The sequence below is a fragment of the Anoplophora glabripennis genome, unplaced genomic scaffold (genome assembly GCF_000390285.2).
Source record: "Anoplophora glabripennis isolate ALB-LARVAE unplaced genomic scaffold, Agla_2.0 scaffold468, whole genome shotgun sequence".
Taxonomy (NCBI): domain Eukaryota; kingdom Metazoa; phylum Arthropoda; class Insecta; order Coleoptera; family Cerambycidae; genus Anoplophora; species Anoplophora glabripennis.
Window position 1 is genome coordinate 143,208 of NW_019416618.1, and position 20,025 is coordinate 163,232.

A 20,025-nucleotide genomic window follows, 5' to 3' on the forward strand; every position below is an offset into this window, starting at 1 on the left:
TTTCCCATATTCGTTTTCTGTATTTACTGAAAAGTTATTTTAAACTGTGGTCCTCACCGCTCCCCAAATGAAATAATTACATGGGTTTAGGTCCGGGGATCGAGGTGGCCATTTTAAAGGGGCATTATTTCCTCTACCTATCCACCTGTTAGACCTTTAATAACCTGTAATACCTACATGTACCCTGTAATACCTGTAACCTGTAATATCTGGTCTTTTAATACTCGAAAGCCAACCTCTGCCGCTAAACGCCTTTTATTTACTTGAGGAATTTCTTCGACCCTTTCCAAAATTTGTTCCTCTAGCTGAATAATTCCGGCTGTACATTATCGACGATTTAATGTTACAGGTAAAAAACGTCCTGTTTCCCTAAGGCGTCTCTCCGCATCAGCAATTGTAGCAATCGTTTAAAAAAATGGCAACATTGATAAGCACATACATCACAATCAACAGCCGCTATTTCCCTATTTTTTTAACAATAACTTTGAGAGGTTTATTATTTAAAATTCCTTAGAGAGGCTGTTTTAATTGGAACACTATTGTTTTCTTTTTTATGGCAGATTCGTTTAGTGTTTAAGATAGATTTTACTAATAAAAACACTTAATTTTCAACAAATTTTATTATCTTAATATTTAATTGAACTTACAATATTGAGAATAATATATTTTACACATTATTTCAGTTTCTTAAAACACAAACAAATAAATATGGCACTTTTGTAATTTCTACTACAATTTTACGAAATCTTGCAATCTTCACCCTCTAAATCCTTAGAAATCTGACCTCCTTTAAGGACAGTATTGACAACTGCTCTTGCTAGGTAACCTGTAGATCGAACGTAAGGGCTTTCTAGAAGGTTCGATACTTTTTCTTCCTTCAAACCATGATCCTAAAGTGAAATAAAGTTAACATCTGACATTTTCTACAAATATTGCAGATGTAACACAAAAAAAATGAGCAATTTTTACCTTGGCGTACATATGCGCAGCGTCGTTAATGAGTTGTTCCAAATCTAAAGGCTGATTGAACGTTAACTCGGGATTTCTGCCGAGAATTGTAAACACAATGGTTAATAATTCAACAATGAGCTGCCGGTACTCCGGCTGTTGAATGTGATTCAGCATCTGAAAGGGGATACAAAAATGTGTTTTTTCTTTATCTGTTGGGTATTTTGCAACACGTGAGAATATTTCTTAACAAAATTAGAGAAATAAATACTTGTGCTAAAAGCGTCAGCAAAAATCGTTTTGCCTAACATAAAATCCCACAAAAAAAAATTTGGACAATTTAAATTTGGTGGTTTTTACAAAATACAAAACACATCACTACATTTGTGCAGCGGGTTAAGACGCTATACACAGACATTTGCAAAGTGCATTTTCAACTTTTATCTTAGTCCACTTTCCATTTATCACGCGCATTTGTTGGTCCTTCGAGCCGGATCATTAATTTCAAACTTATATTTTTATTTTCCAATTAATGAGTACTAAACAGTAACCTCACACAATGTATGTTCATTTAAAAACAAATGACAATGCTGATAGTGCATTAATACGCAAATTCCAGTTGCCCCGGTTTACGCTCAGCTAATTATTCAGTATTTATTTGATTTAAAAAAATCGTATTCAGGAGAACATATACTCCCAAAAAACTGGCCTTCACTTATAGTTACACCCTGTATAGTGATATGTTTTTTGTATTTCGTGTTTGCGTTTTTCGGTCTGAGATTTTTGGTTAGACAAAACTATTTTCAAAAAAATTACCCTCGACTGTTCCTTTTAGCGTACAAATATTTTTTAATTTCTTCTCACAAGTGCCAAAATATCCGATAAATAAAGAAAAAACCAAAAAAAAATGCCACAAATAAGTAACTTCTAACAATACAGGGTAGCCCATCGAAAATGTACCGCAAGGCATTACAGGGTAGTAAAGAAATTTTCGGCAAAATCCAAAAACAGGTCAAATTTGTTTCTGAGGGGGACAACTTTTGGCTCAAAATGCATACCAAAATCTTCAACCCCCTAAGTGGGGGTGCTATCCCCTAAATTTTTTTCAAAAGGGAATGGGGGTCAAGTGGGGGGGGGTCATTAGAAAGGGCTTTTAATTGAGTCTTACTTTTTGAAAATCGATTCCTTATTTTAGAAAATATGCAGCTTTGAAAATACGAACAATATTTTTGACGAGAAATGCAAAAATTGATTTAATTTTACTTCAAAACTTACGGTATAAGTCAAGTAAATGCTGAAAATGTTGTCCGCCAACTTGCATACAATGATACAGGTTGTCTTCAAACCGTTGTCGAACATTCTGGAGCACTTGCGGTGTTACTTCGCGACATACATTAATGATTCGTCCTCGCAGATCTTCCAAGGTATCAGGTGGAGTGCTGTAAACTTTGCTTTTAATGTGCCCCCAGAGAAAGAAATCTAAAGGATTTAAGTCGGGTGACCGAGGGGGCCACTCAATTGCACCTCTTCGTCCTATCCAGCGTCCTGGAAACGTCTCATTTAGGTAATTGCGCACATTGAGCGAGTAATGTGGAGGAGCTCCGTCTTGCTGGAAAATCAGTTCGTGTTCATTGTAAGCAGGGTCGTCCTCTATGATATTTGTTAGAGCTGGGTCGATGACATTTTGTAGTAAATCCAAGTACATATCGCCTGTCAAATTTCCAGGAAGGAAAAAAGGACCTACAATGGAATTTCCAAAAATACCTGCCCATACATTCAACTTCTGGGGGTGTTGGGAGTGTGTCTCATGGAAAATCCTTGGATTGGTATCAGCCCAGTAACGACAATTATGGCGATTCACTAAACCATTCAAGAAGAACGTACACTCGTCCGAAAAACACACATTAAAGAGGAAATTATCGTTTATCGCTCGTTCAGTCATTATTTCGCAAAATTGCAAACGACGATCAAAATCGTCTTCATTTAGCTCTTGCACTAGCCGAATCTTATAAGGATGGAATTTGTATTTTTTTAATATTCGTTGGACACTTGTACGACTCACTCCTGTCGCAGTAGCCAATTGCATTGTACTCAGCGTACTATCCATTGCCACTTGCCCCAATACCGCTATTTCCGTAGGTTCATTTAGTACCGGATTTTCAACCTGCCTCTTTTTGTTATGAACGGAGCCAGTTTCGCGAAATTTGGCCACCAATTCGCGAACAATTTTTCCAGACGCATGTTTCTCAGGATGCCGTTGGTTGAACAGTTCGGCGACCCGATTTCCGCATTCATTGTTTTTGAAAAAAAGCTCAATAATTTCTACTCTTTCTGGAATTGAGTACACCATAATTAATCAATTTAAAAGACTCGGCAGTATTGGTACTCTTCAACTACAAGTCACAAGACAGTTATCTAGCAACTTCTTGTGGCCTATCTAAATACGAAACAAAAAGCGGACAATTTTTTGCTCACCAAAATCAGGCTAAAGAATTCGCAAATCAGAAAAAAAACAGCGAATTCTTTTGAAGGAATTTACCAAGCTAATACCGTAAGTTTTGAAGTAAAATTAAATCGATTTTCGCATTTCTCGTCAAAAATATTGTTCGTATTTTCAAAGCTGCATATTTTCTAAAATAATGGATCGATTTTCAAAAAGTAAGAATCGATGTATAGAGAATTAAAAGCCCTTTCTAATGACCCCCCACTTGACCCCCATTCCCATTTAAAAAAATTTGGGGGATGGCACCCCCACTTAGGGGGTTGAAGATTTTGCTATGTTTTTTGCGCCAAAAGTTGTCCCCCTCAGAAGCAAACTTTACCTGTCTTTGGATTTTGTCGAAAAGTTCATTACTACCCTGTAATGCCTTGCGGTATGTTTTCGATGGGCTACCCTGTATAAACAAATGTATTTCCCGTTAATTGCGGTAATTTCACTCACCTCTTCGACTAGAAGTGAAAAAGTTATTTCAGATCGTGTCATATTAGAAAGAGTAGGTTGTTGAGGGATCACGTTTCCTGAAACCTTGATACCTTGCGGGGTTCTCATCATTACGTCCCACACATGACTGTAGAATGAGGAAGGCACCCTACACAGACATCCCTCCAACTGTCTCTTCTGCCTAGGAGTGAGCCTGAAGAACAAATTGGTTCAACGATGACAATCAAGTTCCACCAAAAAGTAAAACGGCTTAAACTTACTGTTCTTTGGCGCCCCACTCCTTGATAGACAGCACCTTGAACAAAAGCTGCCTGACCTCGTAAGGGCTGTGGTCCTCTATTTTCTTCTTATCCCCGAATATCTGCAAATAGTACTTGATGGCTTCTAAGACCCATCCCACTCTAAATTTTAAGATACCATGGAACAACTCTGGGTTGGTACCAATCAATCGTCCGCAGTACAAAATGACTTCTTGCTGTAAGACAGCTTGAATAACGTCATAGGGCTGAATGGTGTTGTAGACCACCGCTTGGATCTCCGCTGGAGTCATGGGCTTGTCGAAAACCGTCTCCTTTTGCCCAATCACTCCCACCGTCAACTACAACACGTTTTTAGACGAGCTTAAGTACGTTTCTAAGTCGATTTACTTATTATTTTGTACCTGTTTGCCATGAACAAGAACGGCCGTTATAAACGGACTGATGGAATCGACAGTGTGGTGTAATAAGCTGCTGATATATCTTACAGCTGCCCAGTGGCGTAAACCGCCCGCCTTGTGATACAAACTCTGAAGGTGATCTTCTACCGTAAGGTCCTGCATCATAAAATCACTTCCTTCTCTGTTCAGTAAAATACCAAACAGCTGACAACGGGCGTATATGCTTTCTATGTTTTTAATAGCTTCGATTATTTCATTCGTTGATTTATTTTTAAAGTGCTAAAAATAATTGTGAAGATATCTCCGTTTTGCTTCTATTTTTTTTTCTTACCGAATAATCTTTTAGTTCGTCTTGATAGTTAAGGACCCTAGGAATGTCGGTCAAGCTCTGATATCCTATGTAGTCATGTTCCAGTTGCATAAATTGGTTAAAGTCATCAGTTGGATAGTCCAGAGCATCCATGAAATCCAAATGTTCTAAAATAATTATTTTGGCATTTAAATCAGATGGTTTTTCGTCGATCTCACCAGCGAATACTTCACTGACTCAATCAATTCATGTCCGCTGCAATGGGATAGAATAAATCCGCGGTTGGGAACAAAAAACAGGTGTTAAGTAACTGAGACTGTGAAATATTTGCAGACAACCCCAATGCATAAAAAATGAGGAGATAACCACACTACCAAAAAATGTACATGTATTGCGGAAACCCCACTGCGATTATCAGCAATAGTTTTAAAATTGTTGCGAATCATTTGTTCAAATGGAAATCTCAATTTTTCAGGAAATTTTCTAATTCAACATAAATTTCTGATCACATTTCCTCTCCTATACTCTATATCTAAAGATTGTTTTCGAGAAATCACAGTTTTGTTTTAAATTCTTAATAATGTTCTACAGGAGGTTCTACAAGAATTTGAGTATAATTTCGAGTCGAATATTGCCAAGTAGTTAACGGAGGTCAATTCGAAGAAATATTGAATATTTCGCACAAAAATTAATGAGTACCACCACTGTAAAAAGCGTTTTTTTGCGATTTTTTTTTTTAATGGAAGGAAAAGAGGATAATAATATTCAAGGATGTTATGTGTTTAAGTGTTCAAAAAATTATTTATTCATAAACCATACAAAATGACGCTGTTGGAGCCATTCTTGCAAAAAGCGAAAATTTGCAATGAATAGAAAGAAAGTTGTTGCAATTATGCTGGGCCGTTCAAAAAAATCGTTTTTCAAACCATCTGTTAGTATTAACGACATCTATTGGTAGTATTACAGGAGTTAAAAATCAAAAGATGTCTATGTGCCACAGGTAGTCGCTTCAGAACAGTTCGACGCGCCTGGAAGAGCTCAGAATTTAAAAAAAAAATTTGTACAGGCAAACTTTTTTCTCTTATTCTGAAGGTTCAAAGCGCCTTTGAAAACAAAAAAAAAGGATTAAATTCACGATGAATTTAAAAAACAAAAAAAAGGATTTTCATAAAATCTACAATCAACTGGCATTTTGGAGACGTCTCTAATGCTAATCTTGAAAACGTTTGAAATTTTGATACATTTTTATGCAATTAATTCTGTTTCATTCATTTGAATAGCTCATTAAGCAATACCTTAATATTTCTATGTATTGCAATAAATAAATTTTAAAATTTTTGTATAAATAAATAACACAAATTGCCATGCCATGACTAAGAATTGCAACCCCAACCCCCAACCACAGCCTGTCTGAAACGAATTCGCTGATTGCAGAGAATAACTGCGGGATTGTGGGCGATTTCCTGCAACAATGTACATATTGCGAACAGTGTGGTTACTCCCCCCGTCGTAAAACGATCCTTACCCACACAAGAGCTGGATATAAGGTTCTGCAACCTCCCGATCCGGACCTTAACGGTGTCGCAGTACCCCTTCTTCAACATAGCAAGCAAATCCAGCATTTCCTTGAACTGCGGATCCCTCATATGCTCCTCTCTTATCAACAAACACACGGTGGGCCTCCCGGACAGCCTCCAGTACCGCCCAACAAACTGCAACTCTGTTTTAATATCGTCTATTAATAGCGCCATGTCGCGGTACAAATAAAAATCAGAAACCTCGAAGATAAGCGGGTAGCAGAGCACCGTCGCCCCCGCAACTCTATACACTTTGCTGGTTCCTAAGCTACCAACGGGCCTGAGGGGTCGTCCCTGCAGCTGTAACTTGTGATTGACTCCCAAGTTTCCGTAGACTTTTACGAGTTGCGTGGAGGACCAGATCTGGACAGGTTCCACTTCGTGAGGGGTTTGAGTTTGGATGCCGTAGGTGGCCATCATAGCTTGCAAACGCATGGATTCTGCTATTAGCACAATTTGGACCACTAGGTCTGTCGCTGTTCCCTAGATTTGAGAATTATATTATTTCGGGACATGCATGTAATGAGAGGAAAGTAATAGATCCTATGCTGCGTAAAAATAAATAAAAGAATAAAATTAAAATGAGATTCACAACCATCATAAATAAATCGTTTCTGTTTCTGTAAGACACATATTGTTTTAAAAATTATATTGATTTTCATTAATCGTGAGCATGCACCGACAAAATATTAAATTTTCTAAAAATATCCTTCAGTAGAAAGTAGAAATAAAATATTAGAGTCAACAATTATCGTTTAAATTGTAATTTTACATTTTAGAGACCTACGCTTTGATATAATTGGTTTATTCCTGTTTTTCCAACTAATCATTACATATTTTGAGAAACAACTTATGAAACATATGAACTAAAATTGAGAGCACGATGACTTTTGTTCCTATAAACATGATGTTATGAAAAAGCAGTTATTCTAAGCAATTCTGCAGATGAGGCATTATATCATTGCTGTCTTTTAATTTATATTTGAAGTGTAAAAAACTAATAACTTTAAAGCATTGCTCACATTTAATAGAAATCTATATTTTAACAGAAATTATAGATATAAAAAAAAATTACATTTAATAAAATAAGGCACACTATGAAGCAATTAATTAATGCAAGCCTAGAAGACAAAAAGAAAAAAACTATATCTAGAGAAAATAACAAACAAAAAAAAAACAAACTACATTAGTTCCAATACAACAGTTTAGTGACTAACACTACAAATATTAGTGGAAGCAGTTTTTTACTTACAAAACAGCGCTTTGCCTGGGTTCATGAAAAGAAAAAATCAAGTTATGGTCCAATTTTGTTCAAATTGTTTTTTGAAGTGAGAAAATATTGATAAGTGCACTAGAAAACTGAATTGAAAATCTGATTTACTCATATTTTCATTATTTCTTTAAAAATTATCGGCCCCCTGTAAGTAAGGGAGGCACTTCCAAAAATTGCACTCACAGAATTTGTGGGTGCGGGTAAATATTTAAAGGGTATCAGCAGAAGTGGTCTCACTAGACGATCATCGACACACTCAGCTCCCCTAGACAAGGAAGGAAGACTAAATGGAAATAATATATAGTCTATACCTTACAACAGGCATGTGTAGGTACAATGTAAGTGGCTCCATCTATGGATGAACAATAAATCCCTGCAATATTTATTTTTTTATAAAACATTCTAACACCAAAAATGATAATAAATGTGACTGACCGAACTTAGCAGGAGTAAAATTAGTTTTATTATTTCACGTAAAATTTAATTAGAAACAATTTGGCGCGAGGAGGATCAGGAAAGCTAATGTTTAATTTTCTGGATTATGTTTATCGTCTTAGTAGAATTACTGGTATACTTGTTAATTACTAGGCCAAAAGTAATGTTAAAATAATTCCTTGGGGATACTTTCAACTTATAATAATCGATTATGGATAAGCCTTGACTTACCTGGAAAGCCGAGTACCTCCCTCCTTTTCGTGGTCTATTATACGAAGGTAAATATCTACGGATAAGATCCAGTTCATTTATGTGTAACAGACCGGCAGTCAATAACTGGGCTAACACAAACAATGCCTGGTTCCAGAGAAACAGCCCACCTTCCGTATGTGCCTTTTTGTGGGCTATACCGGGCTCCAGTTTTTCTCTTTCAACGTCTTCTTTACTAACGTAGTAATACATGGGAATTACAGGATCTAAAACAAAGCGGCACTTGTAAAACATAACAAAAACGTTGTAAACAATGTAACAGATTACCTCCATTGTGATCTAACAAAATTCTTTCCTTTAGCAGATCTTGGTACTCTTGAATTTGATCAGGAAGTGACTTGAAAACACCGTCTATAATCAAGTATATGTAGAACAAGGGCCATTCACATTCTATATTTTCAAAGTGCTTTATTTCTCCTTTTTCGTAATAACTGCAAACATGCCATTTTAAAAAGTAACGAATGAAAACGAAAAATATTTACCGTTTACTAGAATTTTCAATGACCGTTTTATAACCATCTCTTATGTATCGTTTAAACCCATAACTTCCCTTTAACGATTTTATGATACTGTTCTTAGTTTCTTGATACAAGACGTCTTCATGTGTAGAAAATGAAGGAAAAGATATAGTCGACAGAAGCGATGAATCCACATCCTAAAACCATATTGAAAATTGGCATATACCACAGTAAATATTATAATTGCACATTTACTTTAGATGAGGACTCTCTCGGTAACAAAGTTTCGAAAATACTTCTATTTCTGTTATGAGCATCGATATCAACATAGACAACGCTCCAAGAAGCTCCTTTTTCACCAAATAAATTGCAACCGTTTATTGCCTCCAGTGCTGCTTTCGCAAGGCCTATTGAACTGGCATGAATTTCTGGAGTTCCGTCGTTGTATTTGCTACCCCTTTCCCACATACCATAATCGGGTGTACGATAGGCTCTTTCCACGTAGTAAACCAAGTTTTGAACAAACGCTACCTCGTCCTATGCATAAAAAGTATTTCTTTTCATCTTATCTTGTTATCTCTTTATATTTACCTGTGTGTAAATAATCTGCAAACCAGAAGTGATCATTTGCACAAGAAATAATAAATAGATAGACACAACATCAATTTGCAAATGATTATATTCATCGTCTGTATAAACCTCGCTGCCTGTTGTTAAATGAAATTTCACATGTAAGGCATGGGCACTGCATTGATTTTTTTTGAAAAGTTCAATTCGTTTAGCCTGTTTAATCCAGCATTCTAAAATACCTCTCATGCACTTCACTGCCGACTGGCCTAATTCATAAGACTTGCCTCTGTCATCATCTATCCTCCTATAATAATATAATTAGGTTTGACAAATAAAATCTGAATAATTACCTGTAAGATTGGTATAGTCCCCATACTGCAGCTGCACAATAAACACTTTCACGAACGCTTCCTATTTCTGTATCAGATGATAACACGGGAAATAATCCAGTAATAGGACTTTGGTAGTGTAATAGCTGTCTTTTTACTAAAACACAATTGATGACTGAACTTCGTAATTAGATTATTGCATTTAATGTACCTATTCCATAATAAATATCCAGCTGACGTACAGTATCCTCATAATTTGCTACTTTTAAAAACTGATCCAAGTAGATGCTATCATCTATGATACTGCTCTGCCTAGTCATCCTGGAAAGAAACGTTTATTACGATTGTTTCTGTATACTGAAACTTTAGGATTTACATTTTTTTCTTAATCCCCATTATGTGCAATGGGTTATTTAAAAATAAGCTATATTTAAATTCAGAAGCAAAGTCACTACAAGGGCGATCTACTAAAGGGTTATGTTCTTATGTTTACTATTTAGTATTTACACATCGAAATTTTACGTCACTTTGATAATTCCGAAAAATGAAAAATCGATATTTATTTAGTGTAATTAATTATCTACAGTTGGTTACAATGGCGTGACCTGTCATGTGTCAAAAAATTGTTTTTAATTAACATAAAATGAATGACGATGACAAAATGATTGAAGACGAACCTTTAACGTTGGGTCAGCCATTGAGTGATTTTCTTTTGCAGTTGGAGGATTACACACCCACAGTAAGAACGGTTATATTTAATACATCTTTATATACATATTCTACTTTTCCAATAGTAATAAAAAAAACTAATGATTTAGTACTTACTGTTTAAAAATATTACTAATTTCTATGTAGATTCCAGATGCAGTAACAGCTTACTATTTACGGGCCTCAGGTTTTGAACCAAGAGATCCTAGACTGGTGCGATTAATATCAATAGCTGCACAAAAGTTTATATCTGATATTGCCAATGATGCACTTCAACACTGTAAAATGAGGTCCACTAATTCTTCAAGTCATAGTAGTTCAAAGGTTTGTTTGAAAATGTAGGCATTTGTAAATATAAATTTAATATACTTTTTCTTTATAGAGTAAACAGGGCACAAAGGACAGGAGGTACTGCCTTACAATGGAGGATTTAACACCAGCTTTGGCAGAGTTTGGTATTACAATAAAAAAACCGCACTACTATGTTTGAAATCGTGTTTATCTTTATGTGGATTCAATAATTTAAAATATAGTGTTATTAACTGACTCAAACTAATTTGTTGGAAAGTAAATATATTTGGATTATGAATATACTGTCGAATTATTTCACTTATATCTTCCTACAGCACTAAATACAAAGAAATAGACACTGGACAGCAAGTATTTTATAAGTGGGTAGATTCGATATTTTTTAAATTATATGGCCGATTGTTTCAAAATTATAAACTACTAAACGGATTAAAAAAATATATTTTTATTGCATTAACAAATAAATTCACTTAAATTACGAGTTCTCGTCTAAGAATTTTTGCAATAGGTTATTTGCGAGTGGTATCGTTAAATACTCTGTACCTTCAACCGATCTCTTCAGCTTTACCATTTTGTGGTCTACAAATTCAGTTAACTGAGCCCTCAGAGCCAAATCCGAGCTTACGATGAATGCTTCCCTACAAGCCATATACAGATCTTTAAAAGCTAAGCCCTGGTAATACTGTTTTTTGGAATTCTCCAGTTGATGTTTAACGATAATAATATATATGCTTTTGGAATTTGTCGTGAGTGATAAAAATACGTTTCTTAATGACGATAAGGCCAACGTTCCACTTTGCTGGATCATCATAGAACGTTCAAATGATGTTTCCTCCAGATAAGGTAAAAAAGATGTAACATCCCACCATATATAGTTGAATTTACTCAATTTGTTGTGATCCCAAATCAGTGGAGCATTAATATGGTCTATCGAAGCAATTAAATGAATATTTTTAACTGCAGCCAACCTGGCTAATATATTCTGTGACTTACTATTTTTTATCATTTCTCCTTCAATGTTGTGAATAATTAAATATAGACGTAATTCAGGCATACTTGTAAGTTCTTGAATAATTAATTCACATGCTTCATTGATATTTGAAGGGACATCCTGTAACTCAAACAAATCAATTAAAATCCCGTCCAAAATATTTTTGATTGATAATGTTGGAAAGAATCCATTGACGACGATAACTGGATGATCATTTAAATACTGATTTTGAAAACTTTGGAGAATGTTTTTCTTAGATCCAAGTCCATATAACAGTATGTTAAAGTTTTCATTTAAAAGATACAGCCATTTCGTAAAGAAACTTTCGTTAATTTCAGATAATCTTTTCATCGCTTTTTCATGTTTTTCAGAGAGTTTCATATTTTTCAATAATTTCTGTAATTGATACTGTGGTAATCTTGGAGTTTCTAACTTATCTAATGTATTGTTGGAGGTCTGAATTTTCTTTGATGCTGTATTTGCGAAATATTCATCCGAGTTTATAGTGTACTTGCCTCTGGCTTTTGTTCTTGCTGGTTGTAGCTGTGTATCAACGAATTTTACTTTGTTTTGTAAAGATTTAATCTTATCTTTAGGTGGTTCTGGTTCTTCATCACTGCTTTGTGTTCTCTCATTACTATGATCTTCACTCTCTGAGCTACTACTCGCACTTGAAGAAATTTCGTATTCACTGCCACTTTCTTCATATTCGGCCTCCAAGAGTTTCTGAATTTTAGTCCTAGTTTTACGTCTTACAACATGAGGAGTTTTTTGGACACAAGTTTCTGCAACCTTTTGAGCAAGAGCATCACGTTGCCTTCTACTCTGAAATTTGAAAATTTCTTCTCCAGCTACAATTTCGTTATCGTGCAGAAGTTTCGGTTTTTCTATGTCCACGTTAAGATATTCTTCCTCTTCAGACAAATAACGATAATCCTCGTCACTACTGATAACCTGCACAAAGCCAGAATTTCTCAACTTTGATATGTATAGGGACTCCAGTGCCTTGAGACTAGGTTTAGATCGACGAGATGTCTTTCTAACAGGTGTTACACTACTTGATGCCATAATAATAAAAAAATAGAAATATTTAATGTTTACTTTAGAAATACGGATCTTCAATTAGTTCAAGTATTCAAGAAAATGTTAGGTTAGGAAGTTTCCCGCCATATCATAAGGTACGTTCAACTTGTTTCTACTTTATATCCTTAAACACGTTCAACATATTCCTCTTGTATATTAATTTTAATCTTGATTGATGGGCGTGTTTATTTTCGAAAATAAAAGTAAAGAAACCAAATTCCAAGAACAGTTTTTGCATTTTATAAAATAATAATTTAGGTATATCAAAATAGTATGACTTTCTTACTCAACCGCGCCACGCGCCGCGCCTTTATTCCATGGCTAGAAATTGGCCTCAATGATTTGGGATCGAGGGGGATTATCCCTCTTTATCCTGCCTCATCTCGTGTAGGCCTGGACAGCCTTCGTAGGTGGGCCCCATCCGTCATCTACCCCGACCGCAAATGCGGCCGATGTAGGCGCTTTGTGGAACCTCCTTTTGTCCTGGCTGGGCCCCGCCGGCTAGGGCCCTTTCTTCTGGCGCTCTTCTTGCTTACTTACTCAACCATTTACAATCGTTTTCTGACAATCTCCTCTAAGTGCAATAGCAAATCATTCTGATTGCAATGATGTGAAGTTATAGGTCAGTACATGGGCGTAACTAGGCCGCGGCCCCCCTAATTGGCGTTGCATGCTGCAAGTTTCAGAAAGTGTTTAGGTTTTGAAATTTTATATCGGTAGGTCGCAGACTGCGTGACCTCTTTTTAGAATAAAACGAAAAATGTCTGTTTTGAGGTGTGTGCTTATTTTTGAGAGGCTTTCATAGAGCTTGCAGCCCTGAACCCACCTCTAGCAAAAATCCTAGCTACGCCCACGAGTCAGTACTGTCAGTAGATGTGAAGTTAAATTGAGGACCTTGCACAGATCACAGAAACAATGGACCTTGATTTGGGTATATATTAACAAACCTTATTTCTTATGAAATACTTTATTTTAAAATCACAATCAATAAAATTAAATTAACAAAATCAGTCTAGATACGGTAAAACATAGTTATCACAAACAGACATATTTATATGCCACATAAAATGATTGATTCCAGGAACTGTAATGATTTTTAGCTTCCCTTTTTTATCTAAAGTTCTTAAACCTATACGATCTTCTTTGTAAATATCACGATTCATAAAATTTATCACTGTCCCATTGTCATTAAAATATCCAAATTGACTGAAATCAAAGACAAAATACTGATCTTGAATTTAAGAAACAATAAATAAATTCCAGGTGCAAACAGGCATAAACAAAAAAAAAAGAAAAATTTATAGCAAAATTAAATAATTAAACTTAATAATAATACCTGGACTGCCATGGGGTGATCACATTATCATCAGGGCCACCAATAAGTACCATCATATCTAACTTGGTAAGGGCATTTTTAAAATCAGTACTTTTAGCCGATTCTATCTCATTATTCACATATGGCAAGAACTGTGAATAATTGAAATATAACGGTTGATGGTATGGATCTTTCCAATAGTTTCCGACAGAAGTATGTTGACCGACTCTTGAATAAAATAACTCGAATGCTGTTTTCAATGCTAGTCCAGGGAAAAATATATGTAAGAATTGAGCTACAACAAAAGTTTATTGATTCCAGTAATCATGATAGAGCTTAATAAATCTTACTTCCATATTGGCCTGCTTGAGGACCACTTAACGATATAAATCGATGAATATTGTGATCTGGATTGGCTTGCAGAATAGTTCTAGCTAAGAGGGCTCCTTGTGAGTAGCCTAGAAAATTAACACCATCAGGGTACTTTTGACTGATATTTACTATTTCCTCCCCAATTTCATTCACTTGGTACCACATATTGTCTAGACTTGACCATCCCCCAAACTTTTCAATATTATAAACAATTGTACCAGGATGTTTCTAAAACAGTTAGTACTTAAATTATACTTGTATTTGTTTGAAAAGGGTACATGTCTATTTGTTATATCGCACTTACCTCTTCTATTTCACTCTTTATTAATTCCATACTTTCATAACCAGTCATTATGCCATGCAATAAAATCACGGGTTTATAAGCAACGATAAATGATGAAAAACTAAGTACTGCGAAAAATAATAAGCACATATTAATTTGTTTCATACTTTAAAACTGAGATCTTCCTTATTTGTTTCTAGTTACAAAATTAGAGAGCAAATACTGGTTTTTTAATTATTATCTTAATCTTTTCTACGTAACGCAGTGATTTACGTAGTGCATTAATGATACGACAAAGTTATACTAATTTTATTCATGATTGCACCACAGACGACACTATTCAATATTAGTATTTATATTGTAATTTTGAGGTTGTGTATTGTGTCATTAAACAAAGAAATTTTATAAATAGAATTATAAGAACAGGATCTTTTTTCTTTTCAAATCAAAATATTAAATATTTAAAGTCCCTAGAGAGCCACTGTATATGAAATGACTTTCCTACCCCATCTACATCTCAGTTCAGTAAAATTTGTAATAATCTTTTTTAAATGGTAGAATCCTCCATAAAATTTTGTCTGTGGCGCCATCTACAGTAGCTATATAAAGTACATAAATTACAATCCAGGTTTCTTATTTAAGATTTCTAATATGTCACCATCTACATTTTGAATATTTAAAGTTTCTCTCAAATAGAAGAGTACTTTCTTAGGATTCTGGCTTTGGTGTCATGCACACTGCCATGTTCGTAAAATCTATCAATACGGATGAATCATTTAACTACGCTCCACTAGATGGCACACTAGTTCAAGGTTATTTATTATAAGATTTAAATGCGATTATTTATTAATTGTTAATGTATTAGTGTATTAATTTTTTATGAATTAAAATAATTATTAGTATTCCTATCTACACATTTTCGTGCACGCATGCTCGCTAGTTTTGAGGTCCTGTAAACAATTATTCCTTGTTAATGGAGTAAATTTTATCTTTTTTAAATTTAACAATGAAAAATAATAATTTCAGTTACAGCAAAAATTTTAAATCAGTTTCAACGCAAAAAGCAATTCTTAGGAGTTACCCTTAACCCTTAAATGTAAATTCTGTTTTAAATATGTACCTACTTGGATACTGGACAAACATCTCTAATATTTCTCGACAAACTCTGGTTTAGTTGTTTCCCCATTCCACCCGGGGAAACATAAAATACAACAATGTAGCAGTTAAACCGCTACCGGAGAGCCCTTTAAGACAGCTGTATATTTTCTACGAGCCATAAACAAGAAACCAAAGAGGAATTGTGAAATCTTGGTGCCGAGGTTTATCTGTGATGGTGTGAACCAGCAGGTGGTATTTTCTTAGGTCTTAGAGGGTCGGCCGCCAAGCTATACGCACTCTCAGACAAACTCCTGCAGATTTATTGTTGCTCCTTCATTACGGTAACGGCTCGGGATACGGAACCCGCTTTAAGATGTTATTTCGTGGTTTTTTATAAAGGGAATTAATACAGTGGACGTAATGACGTAGATTTCGTCCAGGAATATATTTTTTGTGATCTTGTATGCATCAAATATTAATAAATATGGGCGTCCCAGGCACCAAGAGTACGAAAAAGGCGGAAAATTTTAATTTAGTAGCCGATATGCGATCAAATCAGAAAATTTTATAATTGTTATCACTCGCAGTGATCTAGACATAGAATTCTCTCTAAAAAAACATAGGAATGGGGATTAATCTGAGTCTCCTGAGTGAATTTTCATAAGACCCTGTTAAAAAATTCATGTAAGTACATGAAAACTAGTTTAAAATCCTATTATTTATAAGTTGTGGCACTGAATTAATCAATTAAATGTAGTAATGCCTGCTGAAATTTTCCACAACATTGTATTAACAAACATGGAGTAATGCCAGCACAGAACATCCCTAACTAACAACGGAATTCTTACTCTTGTTCAATAGGGGTCAGGCTCTGCGACGCCATCTCTTGTTTCGTTCTATGTACTACTGAGAAGTGGAGCCCGCGAAATTTGAATTTTATTTTATTGAAATTTATTATTGTAGTTAACATATTAAATGTTAATTTAACATGTTAATTATTAGCATTACTATTTAATATGCGAGCAATTATCATGTTAAATTAGCATTTAATATGTTAAATTCTACTGAAGTCTAGTTATTTGTAACGAGGACATTGCATCAAATTAAAAAAGTAGGTTACATGAAAAAAGGCTATAAAATGAAAAGCACAACATAATAAGTAAGTATTAGTTTATTTCAAAAGGTCAATATAAATCAAAAGTGTGAGACATATACAGTGCTATTTTTTTTAAATCTGACATAGGCCAACTTTTTTATTTGAAGTGATAGACTAGTACTTCCAAATACAAAGTTGTAGGAAATAACTTGATAAAGAAAAATTTACAAATAATTCTTTTCGGTGTTGCCAGATTTCTGCAGTACTTTAACATAATTTGACAAACCTTCAAATTCTAAATAGAAAATGTTATGTCACATTTCCTTATTTTGGAGTAGTCGTTTTCGAATAATCAGCAAAAACAACGAAAATAATCTGCAGTCGGCAGGAACTAAAAGAAGCTAAAACAGCAATAGTAGGCTTTGGATATTGAACAAAAATTGTGTTGTTTGAAAGGAGCTATCATTATTGTATTGTCATTGTGTTATTTGAAAGCTGTTGTATTTGAATGGGTATAAAAGTAACGTTTTAATTCAATTATGAAGATGATTTTCAGCCTTTTGCAGATCCTACCAGTTGTTTTCAGTTTTACTAACAATAAATTAGTTTTTAAAAACTCCGGATTTGGAAAAGGCTTATCGAAATGTCTAGCGTGGAATTCAGCGCACGCATTGCGTATACTTAAGCCATTCATTAACATGAAGAAAAATTAATTCAACTTTCTCTTTTGGATTAAATAACTGATTCATCTTAGCAACTGAATTAAAACGTTATTTTTATACACATTCAAATACAACAGCTTTCAAATAACAGAATGACAATATAGTAATGATAGCTCCTTTCAATCAACACAATTTTTGTTTAATATCCAAGGCCTACTATTGGTGTTTTAGCTTCCTTTAGTTCCTGCCGACTGCAGATTATTTTCGTTATTTTTGCTGAATATTCGAAAACGGCTACTCCAATAAGGAAATGTGACATAATATTTTTTATTGAGAATTTGAATACAATACACATATAAGATATTATTTGGTTACATGCAGTAGAAAACACACAATTAAAGAAAAGTGGATTTGGAGAGTTATCTTTTGTATTGTCCAGAAATGTTGGTTAGTTCCTGGTTAATCAACTGCAGAAAACCAGAGTCGATGTTCGATCACACCTCTTGGTAGCCTCGCCAATTCTCGAACTGAATCTTCGCTGTTGCTTCTTGCTCTTGGCTTTTCTAGATTTTGAGGATTTTTGGTGTTGTCGTCGAATGTTGTAGAGTTTCTGGATTTATGTTCATCACGTTATCATCAGGTCTAGGCTGATATTTGTTGATTTTTTGCTGTTTTACTAGAAAATTCGAAACACCGGTGATTTTCTTTTCGGTCTTTCGCAGTCACTATGTCAACAGCATCGGTTCCTGCTCTAATTTGGTGTATCTAGAGCGGTTTCGTGTTCCGTGGACAGCTCCAGTGATTCGAATTCGAATCTTGATAGGCGCTGTCTTGGTGGTTTTAGTGACAGGCTCGAAATTCTCGAGCAGTGCTGCTCCACTCGAACAATTTAAAGTTTTCTCGGATTCTAGGGGCAATATTTAGCTTTGCTTCAGAACATGGGTGAAATTCTCACATGACAGTTTGTTTAACTTTGAGGTTAAATTTCGTCCTGAGAGAGCGCTTTTGCGAGTAATTTTCGTGTTATTTTAGATTTATTGCAGCGCATGCTCATGGTAATGTAAGTAAAACATTTTTAACTATAAATTGACTCGGTTTCCTTTTATTTAAATTAAAATGGAAGGTTCTGTTGGCCATCATCTACATTGTAGAAAAAAGAAACGTACTGTGTACGAACAGTGATTTTTAATAACATTTAACTCTAGATAAATCAAGAACAGAAAATTTTTCGCCAACTCCGTCTCGGCGGCGATATTTCAACTCGAGAGGATCCCATTAAGTCCGCCGTCCGTGAAATCTGTATTGAAAGATTTTCGGACACGGCAGAGTTTGATACGCATTTGGGAGTGTTAGCGGAGAAGGAGAACGTAATCCCGTGTCAGCCGGAGCGATAGATGACCCGGGCACCTGCAACTACTAGGATTTTTCACACGCGGCTTCGTGGAGTGTGGGACTAGGACACAGCGAGTTCGGAAGGACGGGGAAAAACGACGTTGCGTTTGGAGTCTGAGGATTTGCTTGAAAAAAATCTACATTTGATTTTGAAAATAATTTACGTTTTCATATAAAGAAATTTTCCGTATAATTGTGGACAATAAAAAGTTTTCAAGTTTAATGGTCTTTTATAAAACAGTATTTTATCATTTTCGTATAATTTAGGCTTCTTTAAATGTTTTAGGTAGAAAATTATATGAGTCTTAAAAATGGCGAATGCGCAGGTATATAGGCATATAGGTTTAAGCAAAAATGGTCCTTCAAATAATCACCAAAATAGAATCGATATCAACAATAAGTTCTAATAAAATTAGAAATTTCTAGAGGAAAATGTTTGAAATTGTTATATTTAAAAGTATTAGTGTGTTTGCCTTGCTTTTTGCGCATGTCCCTCAATTGACAAATTCCATTTATTCAGTATTACTGTGGTTTTCATATTACCGTGGTTTATTGTTTACATTAGTCTTACACGTGTTCAAAAGCAGCCTATAGCACTGCAGAGTTAATGGATATTCTTTTAATTGTAATTTAATTCGTTAATTTTAATAACTACTTAATTAATAGTTTATGAATTTTTATAATACGGTATTAGAAAAAAACATTGAATAATGGAAGTCACTAAGTTAAAGATTTTTTTTTTAATGGAACACCCTATATACCTATTAGTGCACACGTTAAATTTTTATTTTTTCAAAAATATATAATATAGTCCAATTAAATAAGCTTTTAAATCGAAATTTTGGCCTGAATTTTTGATACGAGTTAGTTTGAGGTATATTATAACAATAAGTGACATTGATTTTTTGTTCAACCCCCGGCCAAGGGTGAAAAAAGATAAAACAAAG

The 20,025-nt window shown here is 34.7% G+C and overlaps 4 protein-coding genes and 1 non-coding gene across 6 annotated transcripts; 1 reads left to right on the forward strand and 4 right to left on the reverse strand.

The window, feature by feature from the left end:
* Positions 1 to 601: 601 nt before the first annotated feature.
* Positions 602 to 10,302, reverse strand: LOC108910210 (probable phosphorylase b kinase regulatory subunit beta). 2 transcript variants are annotated; one of them, XM_018714755.2, is made up of 16 exons: positions 10,146 to 10,302; positions 9,981 to 10,090; positions 9,791 to 9,926; positions 9,462 to 9,744; positions 9,126 to 9,407; positions 8,895 to 9,067; positions 8,680 to 8,843; positions 8,374 to 8,618; positions 7,687 to 7,701; positions 6,383 to 6,917; positions 4,879 to 5,024; positions 4,551 to 4,826; positions 4,150 to 4,487; positions 3,890 to 4,082; positions 970 to 1,125; positions 602 to 890 (listed from the first exon to the last, which is right to left on the reverse strand). In XM_018714755.2, exons 1-16 carry the CDS (start codon positions 10,163 to 10,165, stop codon positions 738 to 740), a joined length of 3,225 nt encoding a protein of 1,074 aa, XP_018570271.1. In that variant the 5' UTR covers positions 10,166 to 10,302; the 3' UTR covers positions 602 to 737. The 2 variants fall into 2 exon arrangements, with proteins under 2 accessions (XP_018570271.1, XP_018570272.1); XM_018714756.2 differs by lacking the exon at positions 7,687 to 7,701.
* On the reverse strand, positions 7,870 to 7,987 carry LOC111691776. The gene has a single exon (XR_002763055.1). It is a non-coding gene; the product is annotated as a U4atac minor spliceosomal RNA (small nuclear RNA).
* Positions 10,303 to 10,392: 90 nt separating the features above from the next.
* LOC108910211 (transcription initiation factor TFIID subunit 10) lies at positions 10,393 to 11,068 on the forward strand. The gene is made up of 3 exons (XM_018714757.1): positions 10,393 to 10,508; positions 10,625 to 10,801; positions 10,860 to 11,068. The coding sequence occupies exons 1-3, from the start codon at positions 10,413 to 10,415 to the stop codon at positions 10,965 to 10,967; spliced, it is 381 nt and encodes a 126-aa protein (XP_018570273.1). The 5' UTR covers positions 10,393 to 10,412; the 3' UTR covers positions 10,968 to 11,068.
* A 174-nt stretch (positions 11,069 to 11,242) lies between these two features.
* LOC108910207 (origin recognition complex subunit 2) lies at positions 11,243 to 12,894 on the reverse strand. Its single transcript, XM_018714751.1, has one exon. It carries the CDS (start codon positions 12,843 to 12,845, stop codon positions 11,262 to 11,264), a length of 1,584 nt encoding a protein of 527 aa, XP_018570267.1. The 5' UTR covers positions 12,846 to 12,894; the 3' UTR covers positions 11,243 to 11,261.
* A 920-nt stretch (positions 12,895 to 13,814) lies between these two features.
* On the reverse strand, positions 13,815 to 15,207 carry LOC108910206 (lysosomal thioesterase PPT2 homolog). The gene is made up of 4 exons (XM_018714750.1): positions 14,852 to 15,207; positions 14,526 to 14,775; positions 14,197 to 14,470; positions 13,815 to 14,066 (listed from the first exon to the last, which is right to left on the reverse strand). The coding sequence occupies exons 1-4, from the start codon at positions 14,993 to 14,995 to the stop codon at positions 13,868 to 13,870; spliced, it is 867 nt and encodes a 288-aa protein (XP_018570266.1). The 5' UTR covers positions 14,996 to 15,207; the 3' UTR covers positions 13,815 to 13,867.
* Between the last annotated feature and the right edge of the window lie 4,818 nt (positions 15,208 to 20,025).

Coding starts and splice junctions, on each gene's coding strand:
- LOC108910210 (XM_018714755.2), bottom strand. CDS start 10,165: ATGGGGATTAAGAAAAAAAT. Junction 9,068..9,125: donor CGAGAGAGTCCTCATCTAAA/GTAAATGTGCAA, acceptor ATATGGTTTTAG/GATGTGGATTCATCGCTTCT. Junction 8,844..8,894: donor ATTGAAAATTCTAGTAAACG/GTAAATATTTTT, acceptor GCATGTTTGCAG/TTATTACGAAAAAGGAGAAA.
- LOC108910207 (XM_018714751.1), bottom strand. CDS start 12,845: ATGGCATCAAGTAGTGTAACACCTGTTAGAAAGACATCTCGTCGATCT.
- LOC108910211 (XM_018714757.1), top strand. CDS start 10,413: ATGAATGACGATGACAAAATGATTGAAGACGAACCTTTAACGTTGGGT. Junction 10,509..10,624: donor TGGAGGATTACACACCCACA/GTAAGAACGGTT, acceptor ATTTCTATGTAG/ATTCCAGATGCAGTAACAGC. Junction 10,802..10,859: donor CAAGTCATAGTAGTTCAAAG/GTTTGTTTGAAA, acceptor TTTTCTTTATAG/AGTAAACAGGGCACAAAGGA.
- LOC108910206 (XM_018714750.1), bottom strand. CDS start 14,995: ATGAAACAAATTAATATGTGCTTATTATTTTTCGCAGTACTTAGTTTT. Junction 14,776..14,851: donor TAAAGAGTGAAATAGAAGAG/GTAAGTGCGATA, acceptor TAACTGTTTTAG/AAACATCCTGGTACAATTGT. Junction 14,471..14,525: donor TCAAGCAGGCCAATATGGAA/GTAAGATTTATT, acceptor CTTTTGTTGTAG/CTCAATTCTTACATATATTT.